We start from the raw sequence: 23,344 nt of genomic DNA on the forward strand, positions 1-23,344 counted from the left end.
AAATTAAGTAACCTACTTCTAATAAGCCAAAGAAGAAACCAAAAGGAAATTTAATAGTATTTTGAATAGGGTAAAACTGAATACACAGTATATCAAACATTTTTAGATGGTGCTTAAATAATACCTAGGGAAAATGTTGTAGCACTGAATTTCATATTTAAAAACAAGAGAGGTCTCAAACCATCTTGAACCTTAAGAAATTAGAAGAGCAAATTGAACTCAAATTAAGCAGAAAAAGGAAATAGTAAAGATCAAAGTAAAAATAAATGAAATGGAAAACAGAAAAATAATACACAAAATAAATGAAACCCAAATTGAACTTGTAGGAAGATCAAAAGAACTGATAGACCTATAGTGTGGCTGATGAGGTGAAAGAGAAAAAAGGCACATATAATCAATAACAGGAATGAGAGAGGTGACATCATTACAGATTATGCAGATATCAAAATAAAAGAAAATGAAATACATTTGACAACTTAGATGATATAGACCAATAACTTGAAAGACAAAGATTATGAGAGCTCACTATGGAAGAAAGTATATGAATAGCCCTATACCTATTAAAGAAGAGAAAAAAGAAAAGAAAGCGAAGTCGCTCAGCTGTGTCCGACTCCCTGCGACCCCATGGACTGTAGCCTACTAGGCTCCTCCATCCATGGGATTTTCCAGGCAAGAGTACTGGCGTGGGTTGCCATTTCCTTCTCCAATTATAATGATTTACAAGTAAAACACTTCTCACAAAGAGAATGTGAGGCTCAGATGACTTTACTGGTGAATACTGCCAAATATTTAGGGAAGAAGCAATACTAATTCTAAACCCTTTCAGAAAATTGAAAATTTCAGTATTATTTTGACACTAAAACTTGACTAGATTTTACAAGAAAAGAAAATAACAGCCCAATACCCCTCACTGAATACAATTCTAAACAAAATTTTAGGGAATTAAATCAACAATATATTTAAATGAGAATGCACTATAACCAAGGGGAATTTGTCCCTGGAATGCAAAGTTAATCTACAATTCAAGAACAATTACTTTATCATATTAACACACTAAAAGAAAAGAAAAACCTTATAATTATCTCAATAAAGCCAGAAAAATCATTAGACATAATCTAGCATTCATTTCTGATAACAATTCTCACTGGAGCAGGAATAGAAGAGAACTTTCTCAACTCAATAAGGATATCTATAAAAAAAACCACAGGTAACAACATACTTAATGGTGAAAGATTAAATGGTTTTTTCTATAAGATAAGGAATAAGAAAAATATATCAATCCTCACTTTCAATTCAGTGTTTTTCTGGAGGTGCTAGCCAGTATGGAAAAGCAAGAAAAAAGGTACTCAAGTTGGAAAGGAGGAAGGAAAACCTTCCTCTTAGATGACATAGTTCTGTTTATAGGAAACCCAGCATATCTACAAAAAAATCTACAGAGCTTTGCAAGACTGTAGAATATAAAATCACGGTACAAAAAATCAGTTGTTTTTCTACATATTAGCAATGAACAATAGGAAACTGAAACTTAAAATGCTACTTTTATGTTTTATTTCACTGAAACTAAAAATCATTGGTGAGAGAAATGAATAATACCTAAATAAATGGTGAGATATACCATGTTCATAGGTAGGAGGACAATAATGTTCAGCTGTCAATGCTTTCTAATTGACTTGCAGATTCAATGAAATTCTAATAAAAATATGAGCTGGCTATTTTTCTTTAGACATTGATAAATTCATCCTAAGATTTAGCTAGGAATACAAAAGGACCTAGAGCCACCAAAACAACTTTAGAGAAATAAAAACAATGTTGGAGAACTAACACAACCCAATTGCAGCACTTATCATAAAACCACAGTGATCCAGACACTGTGGTATTGATGGAAAGGTAGTTAATAGATCAATGGAACAACTAGAGAACACCTAAATAGTTCCGTGTATATATGGACAATTGGTTTTTGACAAAGGTACAAATTAAATTCAGTGGAGGAACAATAATTTTTCAACAAATACGGTGGAACAGTTTGATATCCTTAAGAAAATAAACTTGCATTCATATCTTGTATCATATACACAATTTGACTCAAAATGGATCATAGACTTAAATTTAAAAGTAGAAACCTTCTACAAGGAAACAGAGGAGAAATTTCTAGAAGGAAACAGAGGAGCTCTTTGTGATCTCTGATTAGTCAATGATTTCTTAACTGTAACACCAAAGATGCAATCTAAAAAAACCAAATCAATAAACCAAGCTTCATTAAAATTAAAAAAGAAGCCACACAGGGAGAAAATGTTTGCGAAATATGTACCTGAAAAAGATCTTCAACCAGAAAATATAAAGACTCTTAAAACTCAACAATAAGAAAATAAGCAACACAACAAAAATATAGAAAAAATGTAAAGAGACATATCAAAAAGGATATACAGATGGAAAATAAGGACATGAAAAGATGTTCAGCACCCTTAGTCATTAGGGATATGCAAAATAAAATCACAGATACTACTACATACTTTTTAAAAGGGGAACACATGTATACCTGTGGCGGATTCATTTTGATATTTGGCAAAACTAATACAGTTATGTAAAGTTTAAAAATAAAATAAAATTAAAAAAAAATAAATAAAAGGGTTTAAATTAAAAAGGCTGACCATACTAAGTGTTGGAAAAGATGTGGAGGAACTGGAACCCTCATACACTGCTGACAGAAAGGCAAAACAGTACAACTGCTATGAAAAACAGTTTGGCAGTTCCTTAAAACGTTAAATATGCACTTACATATGATCTAGCCATTCCCCTTATAGCAATTTGTCCAAAAAGAATGAAAGCATATGTCTACACAAGACTTGTACATGAATGGTCATAGAATAGCATACTTTACTGGTAATGTAAAAATGCTGGAAACAACCCAAATGTCATGAAGTTTTAATAAATTATTATATATCTATGCAATAGAATACTCATAAGCAATAAAATGGAATAGTCTGTTGATACATATATCAACATGGATGCATCACCAAATAGTTACAGTAAGTAAAAGAAATCAGAAAGGAAGTTCATAATATATTATTTTCTATTATGTGAAACTCCAAAAATGCATATTAGTCTACAAAGATGATGCAGTTAAAGTGCTGCACACAATATGCCAGCAAATCTGGAAAACTCAGCAGTGGCCACAGGACTGGAAAAGGTCAGTTTTCATTTCAATCCCAAAGAAAGGCAATGCTGAAGAATTTTCACACTACCATACAACTGTGTTCATTTCACATGCTAGCAAGGTAATGCTCAAAATCCTTCAAACTAGATTTCAACAGGTGAACCAAGAACTTCCAGATGTATAAGTTGGGTTTAGAAAAGGAAGAGGAACAAATGACCAAATTGCCATCATCCGTTGGATCACAGAAAAAGCAAGAAAATTCTAGAAAAATATCTACTTCTGCTTCATTGACCACTGAAGCCTTTGACTGTGTGGATCACAACAAACTGTGGAAAATGCTGAAAGAGATGGGAATACCAAATGACCTTACCTTCCTCCTGAGAAATATGTATGTAGGTTAAGAAGCAACAGTTAGAACTGGGCATGGAACAATGGAATGGTTCAAAATTGGGAAAACAGTACATCAAGGCCATATATTGTCCCTCTGTTATTTAACTCATATGCAGAGTACATTATGGGAAATGTCAGGCTGGATGAATCACAAGCTGGGATCAAGATTGCTGGAAGAAATATCAACAACCTCAGATATGCAGATGATACCATTCTAATGGCAAAAAGCAAAGAAGAACTAAAGAACCTCTGGATGACAGTGAAAGACAAGAGTGGAAAAAGCTGGCTTAAAATTCAACATTCAAAAAACTAAGATCATGACTTTGGATCCACCACTTCATGGCAAATAGATGGGGGAAAAGTGGAAACAGTGACAGAATTTCTTTTCTTGGGCTCCAAAATCACTGCAGACAGTGATTACAGCCATGAAATTAATAGATGCTTGCTTCTTGGAAGAAAAGTTATGACAAACCTAGACAGCATATTAAAAAGCAGAGACATTACTTTGCTGACAAAGATCCATCTAGTTAAAGCTATGTTTTTTTCAGTAATCATGTATAGATGTGAGAGTTGGCTATAAAGAAGGCTGAGTGCCAAAGAATTGATGCTTTCGAATTTACAGTGCTGGAGAAGAATTTTGAGAGTCCCTTGGACAGTAAGGAGATCAAAAGAGTCAATCCTAAAGGAAATCAACCCTGAATATTCATTGGAAGGGCTGATGCTGAAGCTCCAATATTTTGGTCACCTGATGTGAAGAGCCAACTCACTGGAAAATATCCTGATGCTGGGAAAGATTGAGGGCAAGAGGAAAAGGGGACGACAGAGGATGAGATGGTTGGATGGCATCACTGACTCGATGGACATGAGTTTGAGCAAACTCCAGGAGATAGTGAAGGACAGGGAAGCCTGGCATGCTGTAATCCATGAGGTTGCAAAGAGCTGGACATGAGTTGGTGACTGAAAAACAACAGCAACAATCTGTAATATGAGACTAGAGGTTAGGTGGGAGGAGTGAAGAGGAGGGATTATAAAGGTACATGATGAAACTTTCTGAGGCGTTGTAGTACTCATTATCTTGATTGTGATGATGGTTAAATGAATATATACATATATTAAAATTTATCAAATTTTATACTTCAGAAAAACAGATCACAAAAGGAAACACTGGTCTATATCATATAATATCTTTTACTTTGGTAGATTAGATTACTGTTCAAAAATATTCTCTATATTCATGGAAAGAGTATATTTCCCCTATCTTCAATTTGAACTTAGCTCTGTGACTTTCTTTTGCCGTTGAATATTGGCAGGTATAACACAAGGAGGTTGAAATGTTGTTGTATATCTGGACTCCTCCTCTCTTTACTTTGAATCATTAGGAGAATGGCTTCTTCTGGGTCACTGTTAGTCTTTCATCTTGGGTACCAAAATGAACAGATGTGGAGCAGACCTTAGGCTAACCTTTAGAGACCCAGCTGTACCTGCTAGAAACAGAATCACCCAGCTAAGCACATCCTAAATCAGTTGACCTCCATGTGACTTGTAGACATATGAGAAATAAATCCTTTTTAGGGTATGCTACTAGGTTTCCCTGATGGCTTAGTGGTAAAGAATCTGCCTGCCAATGTGGGGGACACAGGTTCAAACCCTGATCCAGGAAGATACCACATGCCACGGGGCAACTAAGCTCATGCACCACGACTACTGAGCCTGTGCTCTAGAGCCCAGTAGTCATGACCACTGAAGCCTGTGTGCCTTTAGAGCCCATGCTCTGCAACAAGTGAAGCCACTGCCATGAGAAGCTCTTTCACTGCAACTAGAGAGTAGCCTCTGCTTGCCACAACTAGAGAAAAGCTCATGTAGCAAAGAATACCCAACACAGCCAAAAATAAATAGGTAAAAAAAAAAATTAAAAAAAGAATATGCCACTAAGATTTTGTAGTTACTACACAACAACAGTTGACTAATATACCCAACAAAGATAGCTTTCTTAAAAGTAAGATTTGTAGCCGATCATACGTACCTTTGAATCTGGGCTTCCCAAGAGGATCAGTTTCTCTTGTTGGACTTGAGCTAAAGTCAGTGATGTTATCTGAGGATGGATGATACAATGAAAAAGTAGTAAAGGCTATAAATATTTATAATGCCTCCTGGTCAATTGCATGCAACTTTGGTTTCCATATTATTATAATCCATATTATTCACATTTCAAGGCCCTTAACTGTGTCCTGCTGCAGGTGTTCTGAAGAGTAATAAATGATTTAAAGATTACAACTGGGCTTCCCTTGTAGATCAGTTGGTAAAGAGTCTGCCTACAATGCAGGAGACATGGGGTTCGATTCCCAGGTCAGGAAGATCCCCTGGAGAAGGAAATGGCAACCAACTCCAGTATTCTTGACTGGAGAATCCCATGGACAGATGAGCCTGGCAGGCTACAGTCCATGGGGTTGCAAGAGTCAGATATGACTTAGTGACCAAACCACCACCACCAAAGATTACAACCAAGTAGCTAATATGCATTCATATATTAAGTTATGTGTGATTAGGAATGACATGTGATTTAGGAATAAGGACTAGGTAATCTAGATCTTTTGAGGAAGACTTTATTAAAGATCTTGGCACTTCCTTCTATGTCATTAGAAGTAAGTGTAATTTTAAATTAAAATGTCCCTATCAATCATAAAATTGAGTAAAATGTATTGATCCAGAACTGGGACTCTTTTCTCCCTAATTTGAAATCCTCTGGTACTTTGTGGCTAAGCATCCAGTGGAACTTGACTGACATACTCACCAAGATCTTCTCCTGAGGCAGGAGCTGTTGGTTGCTTTTTATCTGTCTCCATTCTCTCCAAGGGGGCTTCTGTAGGTATGAGTGTTGCCCTCAAGGGTGGGGAAGTTACTCGGTCTGATGAAATGATTCCTATAATGCAGAGCCAAAGGAGTCAGGTTTCGTAGGGAGCCCTGCAGAGTTCCCCATTTACCTATTCAACAAATATTTATTAAGGACTTACCATGTGACTTGGCACTATATGCCAGGATTAGAGAGAAAATAAGACTTGGTGTCCTTGATTGATTGGGAGATAGGTGTAAGCCAAATTATACTGAAGCATTATAAATATTGTGAAAGCATAAGACAAGGTCTCAGAGAAGACAAGTCTATGGGGAAAGATGATGGGTGCTGGGGGGAAGACAGAAATGCCTTCCTAGAGGGTGTGGTCAGTAGGTAGGCATGAGAGCTGTATTCTAGGTGGAGTTTACAGGAAGAACACAGTCAGGGAAGCATAAAGTCATGTGGCACGTTGAATTTGGAGGCATGAGAGCCAAGAATGGCAGGAAACAATGAGAGCAGAGTAGGGGGGCAGGCAGGGAAGGGCAGTCCATGGAGGGCCTTGCATACCATGGATTTAGATATTATTTTTAGATGACAGGGCCCATTAAAAATTTTTCACTAGGGAAGTAACATGATCAGATAAGGAGAGAGTGAACAGTTAGGCTGCAAGGCTGGTGACAGACAGAGAAATCAAGAACTAAAGCAGTTGTGTAGGCAAGGACAGAGGAGAACTATGTAAGAAGCAGTGAGACTAGATGGAAGGGGTTTTACATGAAAGATATCAAGAGGATGGAGTGGCCAGACTATAGATTAAATGATAGGCATGGGAGATGGGGGAAGAAGAAAAAGGTTTATAAGGTAATGACTGATTCTGGCCTTGTGGCCAGACCAGTGTTACTCTGAGATGCTGTATTCAACAATGTCTCCTCTGCTCTAAAACCACATGTGGGTCTTCCAAATAGGATCCATCCCATGGTCTATGCAAATATGGGTAGAATAGAGTGGCGGCTACTAGTAGCGTTCGTCGCTCAGTTGTGTCCGACTCTCTGTGACTCTATGGGCTGTAGCCCACCGCTCCTCTGTCCAAGGGATTCTCCAGGCAAGAATACTGGAGTGGGTAGCCATTCCCTACTCCAGGGGATCTTCCTGACCCAGGGGTTGAACCCAGGTCTCCTGCATCGCAGGCAGATCCTTTATCATCTGAGCTACAATCTGTTGTTAAGCGGAAGTTAGATTAGCTTTTATAGTCTTCATGGGAAAAGGTATTGTTCTCAGGTGATAGAGAGTCAAAGAGTAAGGACTGATGTAAGGACTGTGGCCCAGCATGGAATCATGGATGATGGGCTCCTGGTCCTGGTGGGAGTGGGCCCCAGTGAGAGGATGAGTGAAAACCATGAGATGCTGCACTGCTGCCAGCAGGAGCTTTTTTGAGTGGGTAGAGCCAGCAGGAAATGCGTGGATGGTATTTTCATCCTGGCAAGGAGAGCGGGACTGAGAGGCCTCCGTAGATCTGGAGATGGGGGACAGGTGGAGATGCCTCGTGGGAGACTAAGACTGTGCTCAGAGGCACATGTGCGAGAAGGCATGTTTTCAGAGAACTCCCAGAGCACTGAACTGATTTCTTGAATTCCAAAAGCACTTTCTTTGATGGTCATCAGGCCAGATGTGTACAACTGATCTCATTTGTGTTTGGCTCTTCAGTTTAGGGCTTCCATGGTGGCTCAGATTGTAAAGAATCTGCCTGCAATGTGGGAGGCCTGGGTTCAATTCCTGGGTCAGGAAGATCCTCTGGAGAAGGGAATGGCAACCCACTCCAGTATTCCTGCCTGGAGAATTCCATGGACAGAGGAGCCTGGCCGGCTACAGTCCATGGGATTGCAGACAGCAGGACACAAATGAGCAACTAAAACTTTCACTTTCTTTCCTCAATGTAGACATTTCTTTTGAATTAGAGATGGCTAGCAAAGGGTGGGGAGGGCACTAGAGTTAATCTCAGAAGTGGGATGTGTTTATACCATCCCACAGGCTGGATGAGTTATACCGAAGCTACACTTATTGATGGGAGTGAACAAGGTTTTACATGGCAGGAACCAAGGCCATGGAGCTGCAGCTGAAGACACACAGCCTTGCAGGAGAGCTCTGTGGAGGGAGGTTCCCCTAACTTCCATGGAGGACACTGGAGCATCACTTTCAGTCTGACCTGAAAGCTATAGAAGCTCAAGTCTCAGCTGCCCCAGGTTACAGTTAATGAAGAAAACCTGGTCTCCTCACTGGGGCCATGTCCCCAGACCTTGACTCAAGCAGGCACCACCAGCATGGATGATAGGCTGATTCCTCCTTTAGCTGATGGGAAAACAACCCAGAGGCCACTGTCCCCTAGTACATCATGGAAGCTTCTCCACCACATCCTCCTTTCATCCTGTGAAAAGAGTGACATCCATGCCCTTTCTCATAAATCCTTATCAGTTTCATCTTCCACAGTTGTACTTAACAGCATTATCCTGATTCCCACTACAGAATATTTACGAGATAAACATGAGGGAAGAGGGGGGAAAAGATGGAGAACATGCTGTAATCTGCTGGCAGGTCCAGTGGAACAGCCTTTAAGAGGAGTGAGATGAAGCTTTGCTCTGAACTGGGCTCGCTGATTCTTAATTTCACTCATATATTCACTCAATGATTACCAGATTCACTCAGTAAGGACTGGATTTGGTTCTGGGAATTCAGAGAAAGTGTCATCTGTCATCATAGAGCTCATGATCTAGTAGGGGAAGACAAGGACATGAACAAGTAGATATAAAACAGAGGTTTGCTCTAACAGAGGTATGTTTCAAGGACAAATAGGACAGAGAAGCAGTGTTAGGTCTACTTTGGGGAGCTATAGGAGGCTTCTTTAAGACAAGGATGAAGTATGAGTGTCCCAGGTGACTGGGCGAGGTCATTCTATAGGAAGAAGACATGCCACAGCCTAGAGGTGAGAGGCAGTCTGCCTTGTTGCATAGACTAGGCCTGCTCAGTCACCCTAAGTATTCCAGTCTCCAGTCTTTCTCCTGGACCCATAATACTGAGGTCAGCATGAAGGCTGGTGGACAGGGGAGCTACCAAGGAGATGTAAAGGATTTTATCTCAAGAGACAGAATGTTAAGTGGAGGACATTTTCCATTACCCCTGGTGGGTTGGCAGCACAAAACGTCTAGTCCAAAATAATCCATTTGTTGAAGAGCTTGCGACTGCTTCCATCTCAGCACCAAGCACCCAGCATCTAAGAAGCAAACTGACCTAGATGGACAAGGATGGTGGCTGTCACCCCACTCACCCAGAATCAGGACAGGAGTCCTTAAAGTTGTAACTGACAGTGTCTGGTCTTTGGGGCCAACACATGCCGAGGGCTGTCTGTTGCTTGAGCTAGCACACCAAGAAGGGCTGGTGGTTGACCAGTAAAACTGAAATCAAGGAGGGATAAGGAAGGTATGTGACTGACATACCTGCACTTCCTGGCTTTCCGGTGACATTGTTGGGTGGTAAAGGCTTTCTTCGTGGGGGCATAGGTCTGGGTGGCAAGGGTGGGCGACGAGTACCTGGGATTATGGCTAAGAGATAATATTACAGATAAAGTGGTCATAAGGATTCACTCTACAAAATCACAGGTTTTTTTTTAAAAAAATACAACATTTGACACGTAGCTGTCGGGTGACAGAATAGATTCTACGGAAAAGTGCCTGTGAGTAATACTTTCTAATGTTTTTCTAAATTAGTGCTTGTAATGTACCCAGGGATAATAAAGCACACGAGTTAATGGGGAAAAAATTCTCTAATTATGGATAAAAATATATCAGTAAACCTGCCCTTTGAAAGGCTGTACAAATGTACCGAATTTAACATCTTTTGCTTCTCGTATAGATTCAACAGTAGCATTTCTGAGTTTCATTGTCTCCAATTGCCTTTGCTTTGCAGACTACAATTCTTGCACCATTTTTGAGTAAAGCATATAATTTCCCCTTTAGTAGGTGTTCCACTCCATCCCCCAACTATATTACGTAATTATAATTAAACCAACACTTTTTAGAACTTCTCAAACGATTACAACAAAGTAGCCCCTAATGGCAGAAGCAATAAGCCTTGCCCATGCAGGTCAGAGCCACCCCACAAGGGCACCTGGCCTGGCAGCTGTAAGTGGAAGGCAAAATTTCACACCCACTCTGCTCTCTCACCCACCCTGAGCCTTCATGCAAGGACGCCAACCCAGAGGAAAGACACATTTTTCTAAATGGTTTGCCTGAAGGGCAGAGAGGAGAGAAATCTTTTTATAATCTTCACAAAGGCTGACAAGGCTAAAGTTACTGAAGCAGTCCACCGTAACCCAAATTTTCTTTGAAGTCCTGTGTTATAAGCTTAAAAATTCATCTCTTTCTTTGCATAATGTATTGGTTTAATAATCTTCAAGCAAAATTGACAATCCAAGAAAATGCCCTGTGACTTTAAGTACTTCCTGGGATATTAGGAATTGTGCACATGCGTGCATGAGTGTGCATATGCTGGGGGTAGGGAGGAGTGAGTCGTGATGATAGAATAGAGATGTCTCACCCAGACAGTAATACATCAGAGTAGGTTTCACAGCATCCTTCTACAAAGCACGGAGCTCTTATTCAATGCAAAGATATTACCACTTCCTAATTTTGGCCTATTATATAGAGAACAGTCTCAAAGTAGAAACATAAATCATTTCTGGAAAAAGGATATTATAATAAACTACATAAGAGGAAAACTTGTATATGATGAAAACTAGAATCCACAGTTACTTTTCAGCATTTGATCCAATGTGGCCCCTCGGGATATTACGTGAAGTAATTATTAAATCAGTTCCTCATTAGAGGTTCTTATTAATATTCAATTTGTGCACAAAGCACTTTTCATTTTCCCAAATAGTTTAGTATGTTTATCTAGCGATACCCAGGTACTGTTAGCATGGATCTGATGCTTTGAGGACTGAGCGTGCTACTTGTTTTGTGGCAGCACATATAACTTGCAGCTACAAGTTTCAAAGCAGAACTGAGTGAGGGAGTCAGCCTCTTATTCCTTACCTGGTTTTTTTGTGGGGTGAGACGAATCCATTGATACATTTCTACCAGTACCAGATGGCAGTGGGACTTGCTTGACCCCTGTGAGCAGAGATAATGACAGAATAACTAGATAGCTAAAATGTGATAAACATTCTTCACAGAAGCTTCATAGAATTGTCAGTGATAATGTGCATTTTTTTTTTTAAGAACAAGGATACTGGTGTTTTTGTGCCTAGACATTTTGATTGGCTGCTCCTGTCTGCATACAGAAAAAAATATCTAAAGCCCTACTGCATTCATTGGTTGTGATTTTTTTCTCTGAAGATTTAGTGTTTGATTTTTTGATCGTGGCTTTGTATTAATTTTCTATGTTGCCCACCCTGTACTGCCTGCCTGGGTGTTATTGTCTTGCCAGAAGGATTTCATCTACAGTGATTGACTACTTTTTTTTTTTTTTTTTTTGCCAATATTCATGTGTAAATTCTGTGGTTTTAAAAAATATTTTTCTCTAACTCCTCTACCCCAATAAAACCCCTTATAATTCCAACATGTTTGGGTTTGTACCTAATGAATTGACTTTAAAAATATTCTTTGAGAAGCCTTGGTTAGCAGGCTGGTTAGGCCACAGACTGGATCTGTACTCTTGAAATTTGTAAATTAGGCCTGGGCATGCCTTGAACTCCAAATTGCTGTTTGGAAGAAACTGATCTGAAAATTACCCTGCATGCTCTTTTATCTCCTAAGTCTCTCAAACATAATCTGTTGGTTATTACTAAGTCATTCACCTAAATACCCGTGCTAGGATTTTGGGTAGAGATCCTAAGGGTAGAGGGAACCAACTTACTTTTTGTCCTATGTTTTAAAAGTTATTATTCTTTTACATTATAAAATAGTCTTCCCTGACATGGCTGGCAGTCTCCATTAAGGAATAATAAGAACAGATATTTAGAATCTCAAGAGTGAATATTATCTTAGATATAGTGGCTCATCTTGAACTTCCCAGGTGGTGCAGTGGTAAATAACCTGCTTGCCAAAAAACAAACAAAAAAAGAACCTGCTTGTCAGTGCAGGAGACACAAGAAACATGGGTTCGATCCCTGGGTCAGGAAGATCCCCTAGAGAAGGAAATGGCAACCCACTTCAGTATTCTTGCCTGGAAAATGCCATGGACAAGAGGAGCCTGGTGGGCTATAGTCCATGGGGTTGCAAAGAGGTGGATATGACTGAGTGTGTGCACACACACACACGCACACACACACACACACACACACACAATGGCTCATCCTAAAAAATGAACCCATGCTCTGAGGACATGTGTGTGTGTGCTCACTATAATATGTACTAAAAATAAGAATAAACATTGAATTAATATACTGGCTATTACATTAACAAGAACAAGCACAGTCACAGCCCTGTTTTGAGTGCTGTTCCAGGACTCTGTAGGGACATTACACACTCAGCCTCGTGTAATATGTAGGCAGAGATATTAAGTACACAACAGAAGCTTTGCTTGCCAAAAATTAGATGACATTTTCACATTAATTTATGAAATTATTAATCATGATTGTATTATAATGAAAATTAATCAGTCCAGGGATTGAACCCAGGTCTCCCACGTTGTAGGCAGAGTCTTTACCATCTGAGCTACCCAAGAAACTCATTAATATATTACTAACATCATGCGAAGAGTTGACTCATTGGAAAAGACTCTGATGCTTGGAGGGATTGGGGGCAGGAAGAAGAGGGGACAACAGAAGATGAGATGGCTGGATGGCATTACCAGCTCAATGGACGTGAGTTTGAGTGAACTCCGGGAGTTGGTGATGGACAGGGAGGCCTGGCATGCTGCGATTCATGGTGTCACAAAGAGTTGGACATGACTGATCGACTGAACTGAACTGAACATTAATTATAATAATAATTATGATTAACATTAATTTATGAAACCTAATATTGCAATTCCACATCCTCTGCTGTTTGAATAACAGATAATATATAAAATCATGGTGAATGTTTGTATGGAGCCAGGGATCAAATGCTGTTTATCTGTGGTGGGAATAAAATGTTTCTGCGGTCACTGACTATTTTGTGGCTCATCCCACAGGCACTGTGAGAACAGCTCATGGGTCTTCCTCCTGAGCCCTCCTCTGAGTGGTGATGGGAGTGGGAAGTGACTCACCTGGGTGGTTACTCTGTGGCTTAGGGGAATGCAATTCATTTGTGTCACCAGGATAACCTGGTCTGCTGATATCTGATTTACCACAATTTTTCAAAGGTAAAATCACATTATATCCTCTGGCATGCTAGCAGGCTATGTGTGCTTTCAGTAGACCCTTATCCACAGTCTTTTTCCAAATCTTTCCACCCTTAGAAAAACAAAGTATGTTGATCCAATACTGCACAAGCACCTTAGATATTCAAGACCTGATTTGATCCATACATCCCTTCTGGCTGGGAGATACCACTGGGGTCTCACAGAGGAGGAAACCCAAGGCAAGGGGAGGACTTGTCCAGGGTCTCACAGTTAAATGGAGGCGTTCACGCCCACGTATGCCCAGCTCCCAAGCCCATTTCTTGAGCACTACGTGGGATAGTACAGGGTGCCTTTTTCTGTCATCATCTTCCCTCCAATAAAGAGAAGGCCCAAAGTGGCATCACTGGTGCTAAAGCCTAGACTTAAAACCTGACTTAACTGCAGTTTTGACCTTCCCCAGAAATGTAATCTCAATCAACCAGTCTGGAAATTTCTGGTCAGCCCCTGTGAGGTAATCTGTCACAGGAGCCCTCTTCATCCTCCAGAAGAAGAGGTGACCTACAATGGTAAAACCCACGCAAATCCCTTCTACCTCAAAAGGTGTCCTGGCTTCAACATAGTATTTTCTTTGGGTAGTAATTCCCTTGCCCCACAGTTGTTCCTGTACATGTGCTTACAGCAGGGGAAGGGGAGGGCGGGCACACTGGCAGAGTAGCATCGCCATGCATCCTCTACCATGTATGAAACAGACAGCTAGTGGGAAGCGGCTGCACAGCACAGGGAGCTCGGCTCAGTGCTCTGCGATGACCTAGAAGGGTGGGATGGGGGTGAGAGGGAGGTCCAAGAGGGAGGGGAATACGTATATAGACACACACACATGTACACTCACACACAGGTACACACATATGCACACATGTACACTTTGTTGTACAGTAGAAACTAACACAAATTGTAAAGCAACTGTCTTCTAATAAAAAAATAAAACTTCCATTTCGCACAAGTCTTTGGAGTGCCATTCTAGTCACTACGTAGGATGCAGCTTGATTCATAAATTGCTGAATGCATGCTGTGATAAGTCGCTTGAGTTGTGTCCAACTCTTTGTGACCCTATGGACTGTAACCCACCAGGCTCCTCTGTCCAGGGAATTCTCCAGGCAAGAATACTGGAGTGGGTTGCCTTGCCCTCCTCCAGGGGATCTTCCCCACCCAGGGATCGAACCTGGTCTCTTACCATCTCTGGCACTGGCAGGCAGGTTCTTTACCACTAGCACCACCTGGGAAGCCCAATAAAGCCAATTGAATCATCAAATTTACTTGGCTGGATTTTTTTTTTTTAATGCTTCTCTTTTGCCTCACAATGACTCTGACTTTAGCTCTCAGGTCCTATACTCTGTATTTCGGGTGTCTGAAGTGCCACCACTGGGTGAGGGCTAAACAACCACAGCTGGCAAGCAGGTACCATGCAGTCATGCCACTGATATGTGGGAGTCAGAGAGAAATGCAAGGATGACGTGGTTTTCTAACCACGAATATGCAGATCCACCAAGTCATGGGCTGGTGAAATGGAGAACTTAGAATCTAAAACTCTGCAGGATTACTTTATGAATAAGAGAAAAAATAGAAACATTCCTGGCCTCTTTTCTAATAAAGGGAGAAATAAGTCATTTTTTGTCATTTTCCGTACAGGTAGAGATGGAAGCATCATAGTACTATGATCCTTGTAGGTTAAGTACCCAAGTCAGCAGTGTCAGTTGCTAAACTGGATTTTGTCCAGCCTTCAGAACCAAAGAAAAGCCAGCAGTGGATGAGAACGCTGGGGAAAGTCCTGCCGAAGGCAGCTGCGGGACTCAGGGAAAAGGCACTGAGCTGGCGACAAGAGACTGAAGTCCAGTTCTGGGCTTGGCTCCACCTGGCTGTGCTTTGCACGTCAGCCCGCAGCATGTGAGCACAGGACCCGGAGGCCGGTGAACTTCTGTGGCCCTGATTGAGGAGAGCCGATAAAGGCCAAAGCAAGCAGAGAGGCAATGGGAGGGCAAAGGAGGAAGCCAGTAAGAGATAGTACAGAGAAAGAATCCTCAGAACTGACATCTGATTAGCCAGTCTGGCTCAGGCTGCAACGTGAATTCTTTCTCCCTCGTGCAGGATTAATCCACTATTTTCTCAAGGGCGACACTGGCTCTGAAAAGCACCAAGACTTGAACTTCAATGTAAGCCCCCAATTGTCATATGGAAATTCTCCAAAAATCTCTTGATTTACATAGTTCACCCATTAGCAATTTATTGTCAGAAATGAAGTAATGATTTCGGTATTTTTAACTATGGTTACAGAAACTTTGCAAACAAACACAGCACACTGGGAATTGATTTCTGAATGTATTCGAGACTGTTCCTCATGACCAAAAGGGAGTGGTGTTTATGGATGATTGGTCTCCTCACCCACGTCTCAAGATCTCAGCACCTGGCTGCAAGGTCAGGGACGAAGAGCCAGCAGACTGGAAGATGTAGCTGAAGATCAGACAAACACATTCCTCACCTGGGAGGCATCTGGGTTCTGGTTGTCAAGCACACTCCATGTGGGTCCAGTGAAGTGTGGATTCCTCATTAGGAGAGAATGGAGCAAAGAAAGGAGTCTGGGATTCAGGTATTAACATATCTGCCAAACCACATGTGCCAAGGGGGTTTCCAAACTATACTTTGCTGGCACACGTGGGCCTTCAAGAAATGTTAGTTGAATGAAAGAACAGTTGCACAACTCAGCAGCTTTCTTCTACGGTGAGAAAGGTGGAGACTATCTGGCAAAGGATGGGTGATTTTTTCTGTCAAAGGTCAGAGAGTAAATATTTTCAGCTCTGTGGGCCATACTGTCTCTGTCACAACTGTTCAGTTCTGCCTCTGTACTGTGAAAGTTTCTACAAAACCTTGTTTACAAAAAAGAGGCAGTGACCTGGATCTGGTCTGTGGGATTGTACTTTGTGGCTCTCCCTGGTGACTCAGTGGTAAAAGGCTTCCCTGGTGGTTCAGTAGTTAAGAATCTGCCTGCCAATGCAGGAAACCCAAGAGATACGGATTTGATTCCCAGGTCAGGAAGATTCTCTGGAGAAGGAAGTGGCAACCCACTCCAGTATTCTTGCTTGGGAAATCCCATGGACAGAGGAGCCTGGCAGGTTACAGTCCATGGGGTTGCAAAGAGTTAGACATGACTTCAGTTCAGTTCAGTCGCTCAGTTGAGTCCGACTCTTTGCAACCCCATGAATCGCAGCATGCCAGGCCTCCCTGTCCATCACCAACTCCCAGAGTTCACTCAGACTCATGTCCATCGAGTCAGTGATGCCATCCAGCCATCTCATCCTCTGTCGTCCCCTTCTCCTCCTGCCCCCGATCCCTCCCAGGATCAGAGTCTTTTCCAATGAGTTAATCTTCGCATGAGGTGGCCAAAGTACTGGAGTTTCAGCTTCAGCATCATTCCTTCCAAAGAAATCCCAGGGCGAATCTCCTTCAGAATGGACTGGTTGGATCTCCTTGCAGTCCAAGGGACTCTCAAGAGTCTTCTCCAACACCACAGTTCAAAAGCATCAATTCTTCGGTGCTCAGCTTTCTTCACAGTCCAACTCTCACATCCATACATGACCACAGGAAAAACCATAGCCTTGACTTAGCACACACATTTGTACTTTGTGCAATCCCCTGGTCTAGGCATGCTTTTGCATCTCAAGTTGGTTATAAGCATGTGGTGCTGCTGCTGCTGCTAAGTCGCTTCAGTCGTGTTCGACTCTGTGCAACCCCATAGATGGCAACCCACTAGGCTCCCCCATCCCTGGGATTCTCCAGGCAAGAACACTAGAGTGGGTTGCCATTTCCTTCTCTAATGCATGAAAGTGAAAAGTGAAAGTGAAGTCGCTCAGTCGTTTCTGACTCTAAGCATGTAGAACATATCAATTAAGCTGAGATGTATCTCTGGAAACCCTGAAAAAGCAGACTGCTGGAAAAATGACCTACCTAAACTTCATTCTCTGAAGGTTACGTTCCAACTTTAAGGTGGAGAAATATTATACATATACATGTGAAATGAACATAAATCAGGGTAAATATCTATAATGATGTTATGAATTAAGAAACTTGGGTCAAGATAGTTTAAATATTGCTGGGTGTTTATGGAGTCATTGCAAGATTTGTATAGAGACCTAAAGAATCAAAGGTCCATAGTGTTAAGGCCTCAGAATCTTTCTCTTTTCGTTTTACAAAGGACCAACAGTAAATATTTTTATGCCTAAGACTATGAAGAACATGTCCTATAAATCCTAAACACATCCTTTTATCAGCTGATTTTTTAAAATGTAAAATATATGTACTGAAAATTTCAGCAAGAAAAATTATAGTAAAATATATGTGAGGTGGATAAGAATCATACATATTCTAGGCAAAATCTCAAAGTTGGATGAAAAATCAGTTAACACGGAAATGTTGTTCTCATTAATACCCAATTGAGGCTAGAAGTGAGTGTGAATGAGACAATAGGGCTGGGTCAGAGAAGAAAAGAAATCTGATGTGAATACCTGCATTTCTATTAACAAGTCAGATTAAAACCATGCACAAAGTAAGGCAGACTCTTGTCTATAAGCTGAAGAGAACAGATTTAAAAACTTCTTTTTCTCACCCATTTCTCAAAACATTATTCCCCAGGCAAACAATTTGAAAGCTGTTAGAACTTTCTTTCATAATATGCTATGTAATATCATCTGTGCTTTGTATTTCATTTACTTTCTTTCTGGTCTTACTGTATTGGCTTACACTCCACTTCTATTTTCAATGGAAGGGGTAAAAGTAGGAATCCCTACTTATATTCTTGATGTTAGAAGAAAAATATTCAGACTGGGAAATGAGATGTTAGCTGTAGGTTTTTCTCAGATGCCCTTTATTAGAGGGAGGAAAATTTCTTTTATTTCTAGTTTTCTGAGAGTTTTCAACATGGTGGTTTTTGAATTTTGTATCATGGCTGATTTTTTATTTATTGAGATGATCATATGATTTTTTTCCCCTTTGTTCTGTTAATGTGGTTCAGTTCAGTTGCTCAGCCATGTCTGAATCTTTGCAACCCCATGGACTGCAGCATGCCAGGCCTCCCTGTCTGTCACCAACTCCTGGAGTTTATTCAAACTCATGTCCTTTGAGTCGGTGATGCCATCCAACCACCTCATCCTCTGTCATCCCCTTCTCCTCCTGCCTTCAATCTTTCCCAACATCAGGGTCTTTGCCAATGAGTCAGTTCTTCACATCAGGCGGACAAAGTATTGAAGTTTCAGCTTCAACATCAGTCCTTCAAATGAATATTCAGGACTCATTTCTTTAGGATGGACTGGTTGGATCTCCTTGCTGTCCAGGGGACCCTCAAGAGTCTTCTCCAACACCACAGTTCAAAATCATCAATTCTCCGGCACTCAGCTGTCTTTATAGTCTAACTCTTACATCCATACATGACTACTGGAAAAACCATAGCCTTGACTAGATGGAATTTTGTTGGCAAAGTAATATCTCTGCTTTTTAATATGCTGTCTAGGTTGGTCATAACTTTTCTTCTGGGGGCAAGCATCTTTTAATTTCATGGTTGCAGTGAGCTTCTGCAGTGATTTTGGAGCCCCCCCAAAAAAGTCTGTCACTGTTTCCATTGCTTTCCCATCTATTTGCCATAAAGTGATGGGACCAGATGCCATGATCTTAGTTTTCTGAATGTTAAGCTTTAAGCCAACCTTTTCACTCTCCTCTTTTACTTTCATCAAGAGGCTTTTTAGTTCTTCTTCACTTTCTGCCATAAGGGTGGTGTCATCAGAATATGAGGTTATTGATATTTCTCCCAGCAATCTTGATTCCAGCTTGTGCTTCATCAAACCCAGCTTTTCTCATGATGTACTCTGCATATAAGTTAAATAAGCAGGGTGAAAATATACAGCCTTGACATACTCCTTTCCTGATTTGGAACCAGTCTGTTGTTCCATGTCTAGTCTAACTGTTGCTTCCTGACCTGCATACAGATTTCTCAGGAGGTAGGCCAGGCAGTCTGGTATTCCCATCTCTTTAAGAATTTTCCATGCTTTGTTGTGATCCACACAGTCAAAGGCTTTTGCATAGTCAATAAAGCAGAAATAGATGTTTTTATGGAACTCTCTTGCTTTTTCCATGATCCAATGGATGTTGGTAATTTGATCTTTGGTTCCTCTGCCTTTTCTAAATCCAGCTTGAACATCGAGAAGTTCTCGGTTCACACACTGTTGAAGCCTGGCTGGGAGAATTTTGAGCATCACTTTGTTAGCGTGTGAGATGAGTGCAATTGTGTGGTAGTTTAAACATTCTTAGGAGAAGGCAATGGCACCCCACTCCAGTACTCTTGCCTGGAAAATCCCATGGACGGAGGAGCCTGGTAGGCTGCAGTCCATGGGGTTGCTAGGAATTGGACACGACTGAGCGACTTCACTTTCACTTTTCACTTTCATGCATTGGAGAAGGAAATGGCAACCCACTCCAGTGTTCTTGCCTGGAGAATCCCAGGGACGGGGGAGCCTGGTGGGCTGCCGTCTATGGGGTCGCACAGAGTCGGACATGACTGAAGCGACTTAGCATAGCATGGCATTAAGCATTCTTTGGCATTGCGTTTCTTTGGGATTGGAATAAAAACTGACCTTTTCCAGTTCTGTGGCCACTGCTGAGTTTTCCAAATTTGCTGGCATATTGAGTGCAACACTTTCACAGTACCATCTTTTAGGATTTGAAATAGCTCAAGTGGAATTCCATCACCTCCACTAGCTTTGTTTGTAGTGATGCTTCCTAAGGCCCACTTAACTTCACATTCCAGGATGTCTGGCTCTAGGTGAGTAATCACACCATCGTGGTTATCTGGGTCATGAAGATCTTTTTTGCATAGTTCTGTGTATTCTTGCCACCTCTTCTTAATATCTTCTGCTTCTGTTAGGTCCATAACACTTCTGTCCTTTATTGTGCCCATTTTTCCATGAAATATTCCCTTGGTATTTCTAATTTTCTTGAAGAGATCTCTAGTCTTTCCCATTCTACTGTTTTCCTCTATTTCTTTGCACTGATCACTGAGGAAGGCTTTCTTATCTCACCTTGCTATTCTTTGGAACTCTGCATTCAAATGGGTATATCTTTCTGCTTCTCTTTTGCCTTCTACTTCTCTTCTTTTCACAGCTATTTGTAAGGCCTCTTCAGACAACCATTTTTCCTTTTTGCATTTCTTTTTCTTGGGGATGTCTTGATCCCTGCTTCCTGTACAATGTCACAAACCTCCATCCATAGTTCTTCAGACACTCTGTCTATCAGAGCTAGTCCCTTGAATTTATTTCTCACTTCCATTGTATAATTGTAAGGGATTGGATTTAGGTCATACCTGAATGGTCTAGTGGTTTTCCCTACTTTCTTCAATTTAAGTCTGAATTTCACAGTAAAGTGTTTATGATCCAAGCCACAGTCAGCTCTGGGTCTTGTTTCTGCTGACTGTATGGAGCTTCTCCTTCTTTGGCTGCAAAGAATATCATCAATCTGATTTTGGTGTTGACCATCTGCTGATGTCCATGTGCAGAGTCTTCTCCTGTGTTGTTGGAAGAGGGTGTTTGCTATGACCAGTGCATTCTCTTGGCAAAACTTTATTAGCCTTTGCCCTGTACTCCAAGGCCAAATTTGCCTTTTACTCCAGCTATTTCTCGACTTCCTACTTTTGCATTCCAGTCCTCTATAATGAAAAGGACATCTTTTTTTGGGTGTTAGTTCTAGCAGGTCTTGTAGGTCTTCATAGAACCATCCAACTTCAACTTCTTCAGCATTACTGGTTGGCGCATAAACTTGGATTACTCTGATACTAAATGGTTTGCCTTGGAAATGAACAGAGATCATCTGTCATTTTTGAGATTGCATCCAAGTACTGCATTTTAAACTCTTGGTTGCTAGGATGGCTACTCCATTTCTTCTGAGGGATTCTTGCCCACTGTACTAGATATAATGATAATATGAATTAAATTCACTCATTCCATTCCATTTTAGTTTGCTGATCCCTAAAATTTCAATGTTCACTCTTGTCATCTCCTGTTTGACCATTTTCAATTTGCCTTGATTCATGGACCTAACATAAATTTAGGTCCTATGCAATATTGTTCTTTATAGCATCAGACTTGACTTCTATCACCAGTCACATCCACAACTGGGTGTTGTTTTTGCTTTGCTCCATCCCTTCATTCTTTCTGGAGTTTATTTCTCCACTGATCTCCAGTAGCATGTTGGGCACCTACTGACCTGTGGAGTTCATCTTTCAGTGTCCTGTCTTTTTGCCTTTTCTTACTGTTCATGGGGTTCTCAAGGCAAGAATACTGAAGTGGAAATTACACCAATTTGTTGAATGTTAAGACAAACATCCTTTCCTGAGCTAAATATCATTTGGTTATTATATGACAAAGAGATGTCCCACCCATATTTCCAATCAAGGCTCTCCTCAGCTGAGGCTGACCCTGAAGGAGCTGACAATGGTATGCTGTCTGCTGACTTTACTCCTTGCAGGTGGTCAGCCTGTTCTTCCCTGAGGGGGATCCCAATAGAGAAACACGATAACGTAGAACATGTGCAACACATTTTGACTGGGGATGTTAGTGGAGCAAGGAAAGGGGAAACAGCAAGCTCAGCTTTGTTTATCTGTGCCCACCAACCTATTTCTATCAGCAACCAACTAATTAAACTGAAGAAGTCCTGATAAAAGGTCATCCTTTCAAAGCTAAGTTAGGTGAGTTATTACAAAGCTGACTTTATCTACACAAGAGGGTAACAGATGTCAATTTGTATCACAAGCAGCTCTGGAAAAAAATTTATACTACTGATAAACTAAAGCATAATCATGCTCTGTTTTCTCCCCAAAAGACAATTAACATAATTAACGTTTTCCTAGTGAGAATCACTGCTTGCTTATACTGAAGGTTAATGGCTTTCAAGTTCATCATAGCTGCTTGTTCTTTCATTTGCTCTGCTGACATAAATGCTTTCTTCTATTTTTACTTAGACAAACTCTGGGGAATTATTTTGAATATTCAGAAGGTGCCGTTGTTCACAGCCAGACTGTTTACATCAGTCTGAGACACTATGTACTGCTTGGTCCCACTTGGGAAGAATAAAGGGAACAGCTGAGCACAAATAAATATTGGAATGCTTTTTTGCTTTTCATGAATCAGGAATTTATAGTATCTGTCTCATTAATTGAAGGAAAGTGAATTCCTAGAACTTCAGAATTGTAATAACCTAGTACAAAAACACATCCTAAATAAAAATCTAAATCATTTTTAGACTGAATACGTGTCTTCAGATACTATTCACATCTTTCTCATTAAGGAACAATTAATTATGGGTTGATTATATATACATATATATGCATTAAGCAAACTATGTTGTTTATGCACTTTTACATAAGCAGGCACAAGATCTGCACTATTTAAAAAATATTTCAAGGGAACAATGCAATCCCATATTAAGGCATTTAATAACTATCATTTATCCACTGAGTGAGTTGAGTGAACTTTTATCAGTTATTTGTCCTAGTTATCTATATGATGTCCCATAGATAAGACTGGGGCAGGGAAATATCATTTAATCAAACTGCATGATTTGGAAAT

At 40.7% G+C, this 23,344-nt stretch overlaps 1 protein-coding gene across 19 annotated transcripts in view; it reads right to left on the bottom strand.

The window, feature by feature from the left end:
- The window catches only part of ABI3BP (ABI family member 3 binding protein), a 298,503-nt gene that overhangs the window by 40,127 nt on the left and 235,032 nt on the right, over nucleotides 1–23,344 (bottom strand). For all 19 annotated transcript variants that reach the window (XM_055567939.1, XM_055567955.1, XM_055567954.1 and 16 more), the window contains 4 exons: nucleotides 11,456–11,533; nucleotides 9,860–9,964; nucleotides 6,336–6,464; nucleotides 5,568–5,636 (listed from right to left, as the gene is read on the bottom strand). In XM_055567939.1, coding sequence (XP_055423914.1) covers nucleotides 5,568–5,636; nucleotides 6,336–6,464; nucleotides 9,860–9,964; nucleotides 11,456–11,533 — 381 coding nt within the window. The remainder of the gene's footprint in view (nucleotides 1–5,567; nucleotides 5,637–6,335; nucleotides 6,465–9,859; nucleotides 9,965–11,455; nucleotides 11,534–23,344) is intronic.

This window comes from Bubalus kerabau, chromosome 2, assembly GCF_029407905.1.
Source record: "Bubalus kerabau isolate K-KA32 ecotype Philippines breed swamp buffalo chromosome 2, PCC_UOA_SB_1v2, whole genome shotgun sequence".
Classification (NCBI taxonomy): Eukaryota; Metazoa; Chordata; class Mammalia; order Artiodactyla; family Bovidae; genus Bubalus; species Bubalus kerabau.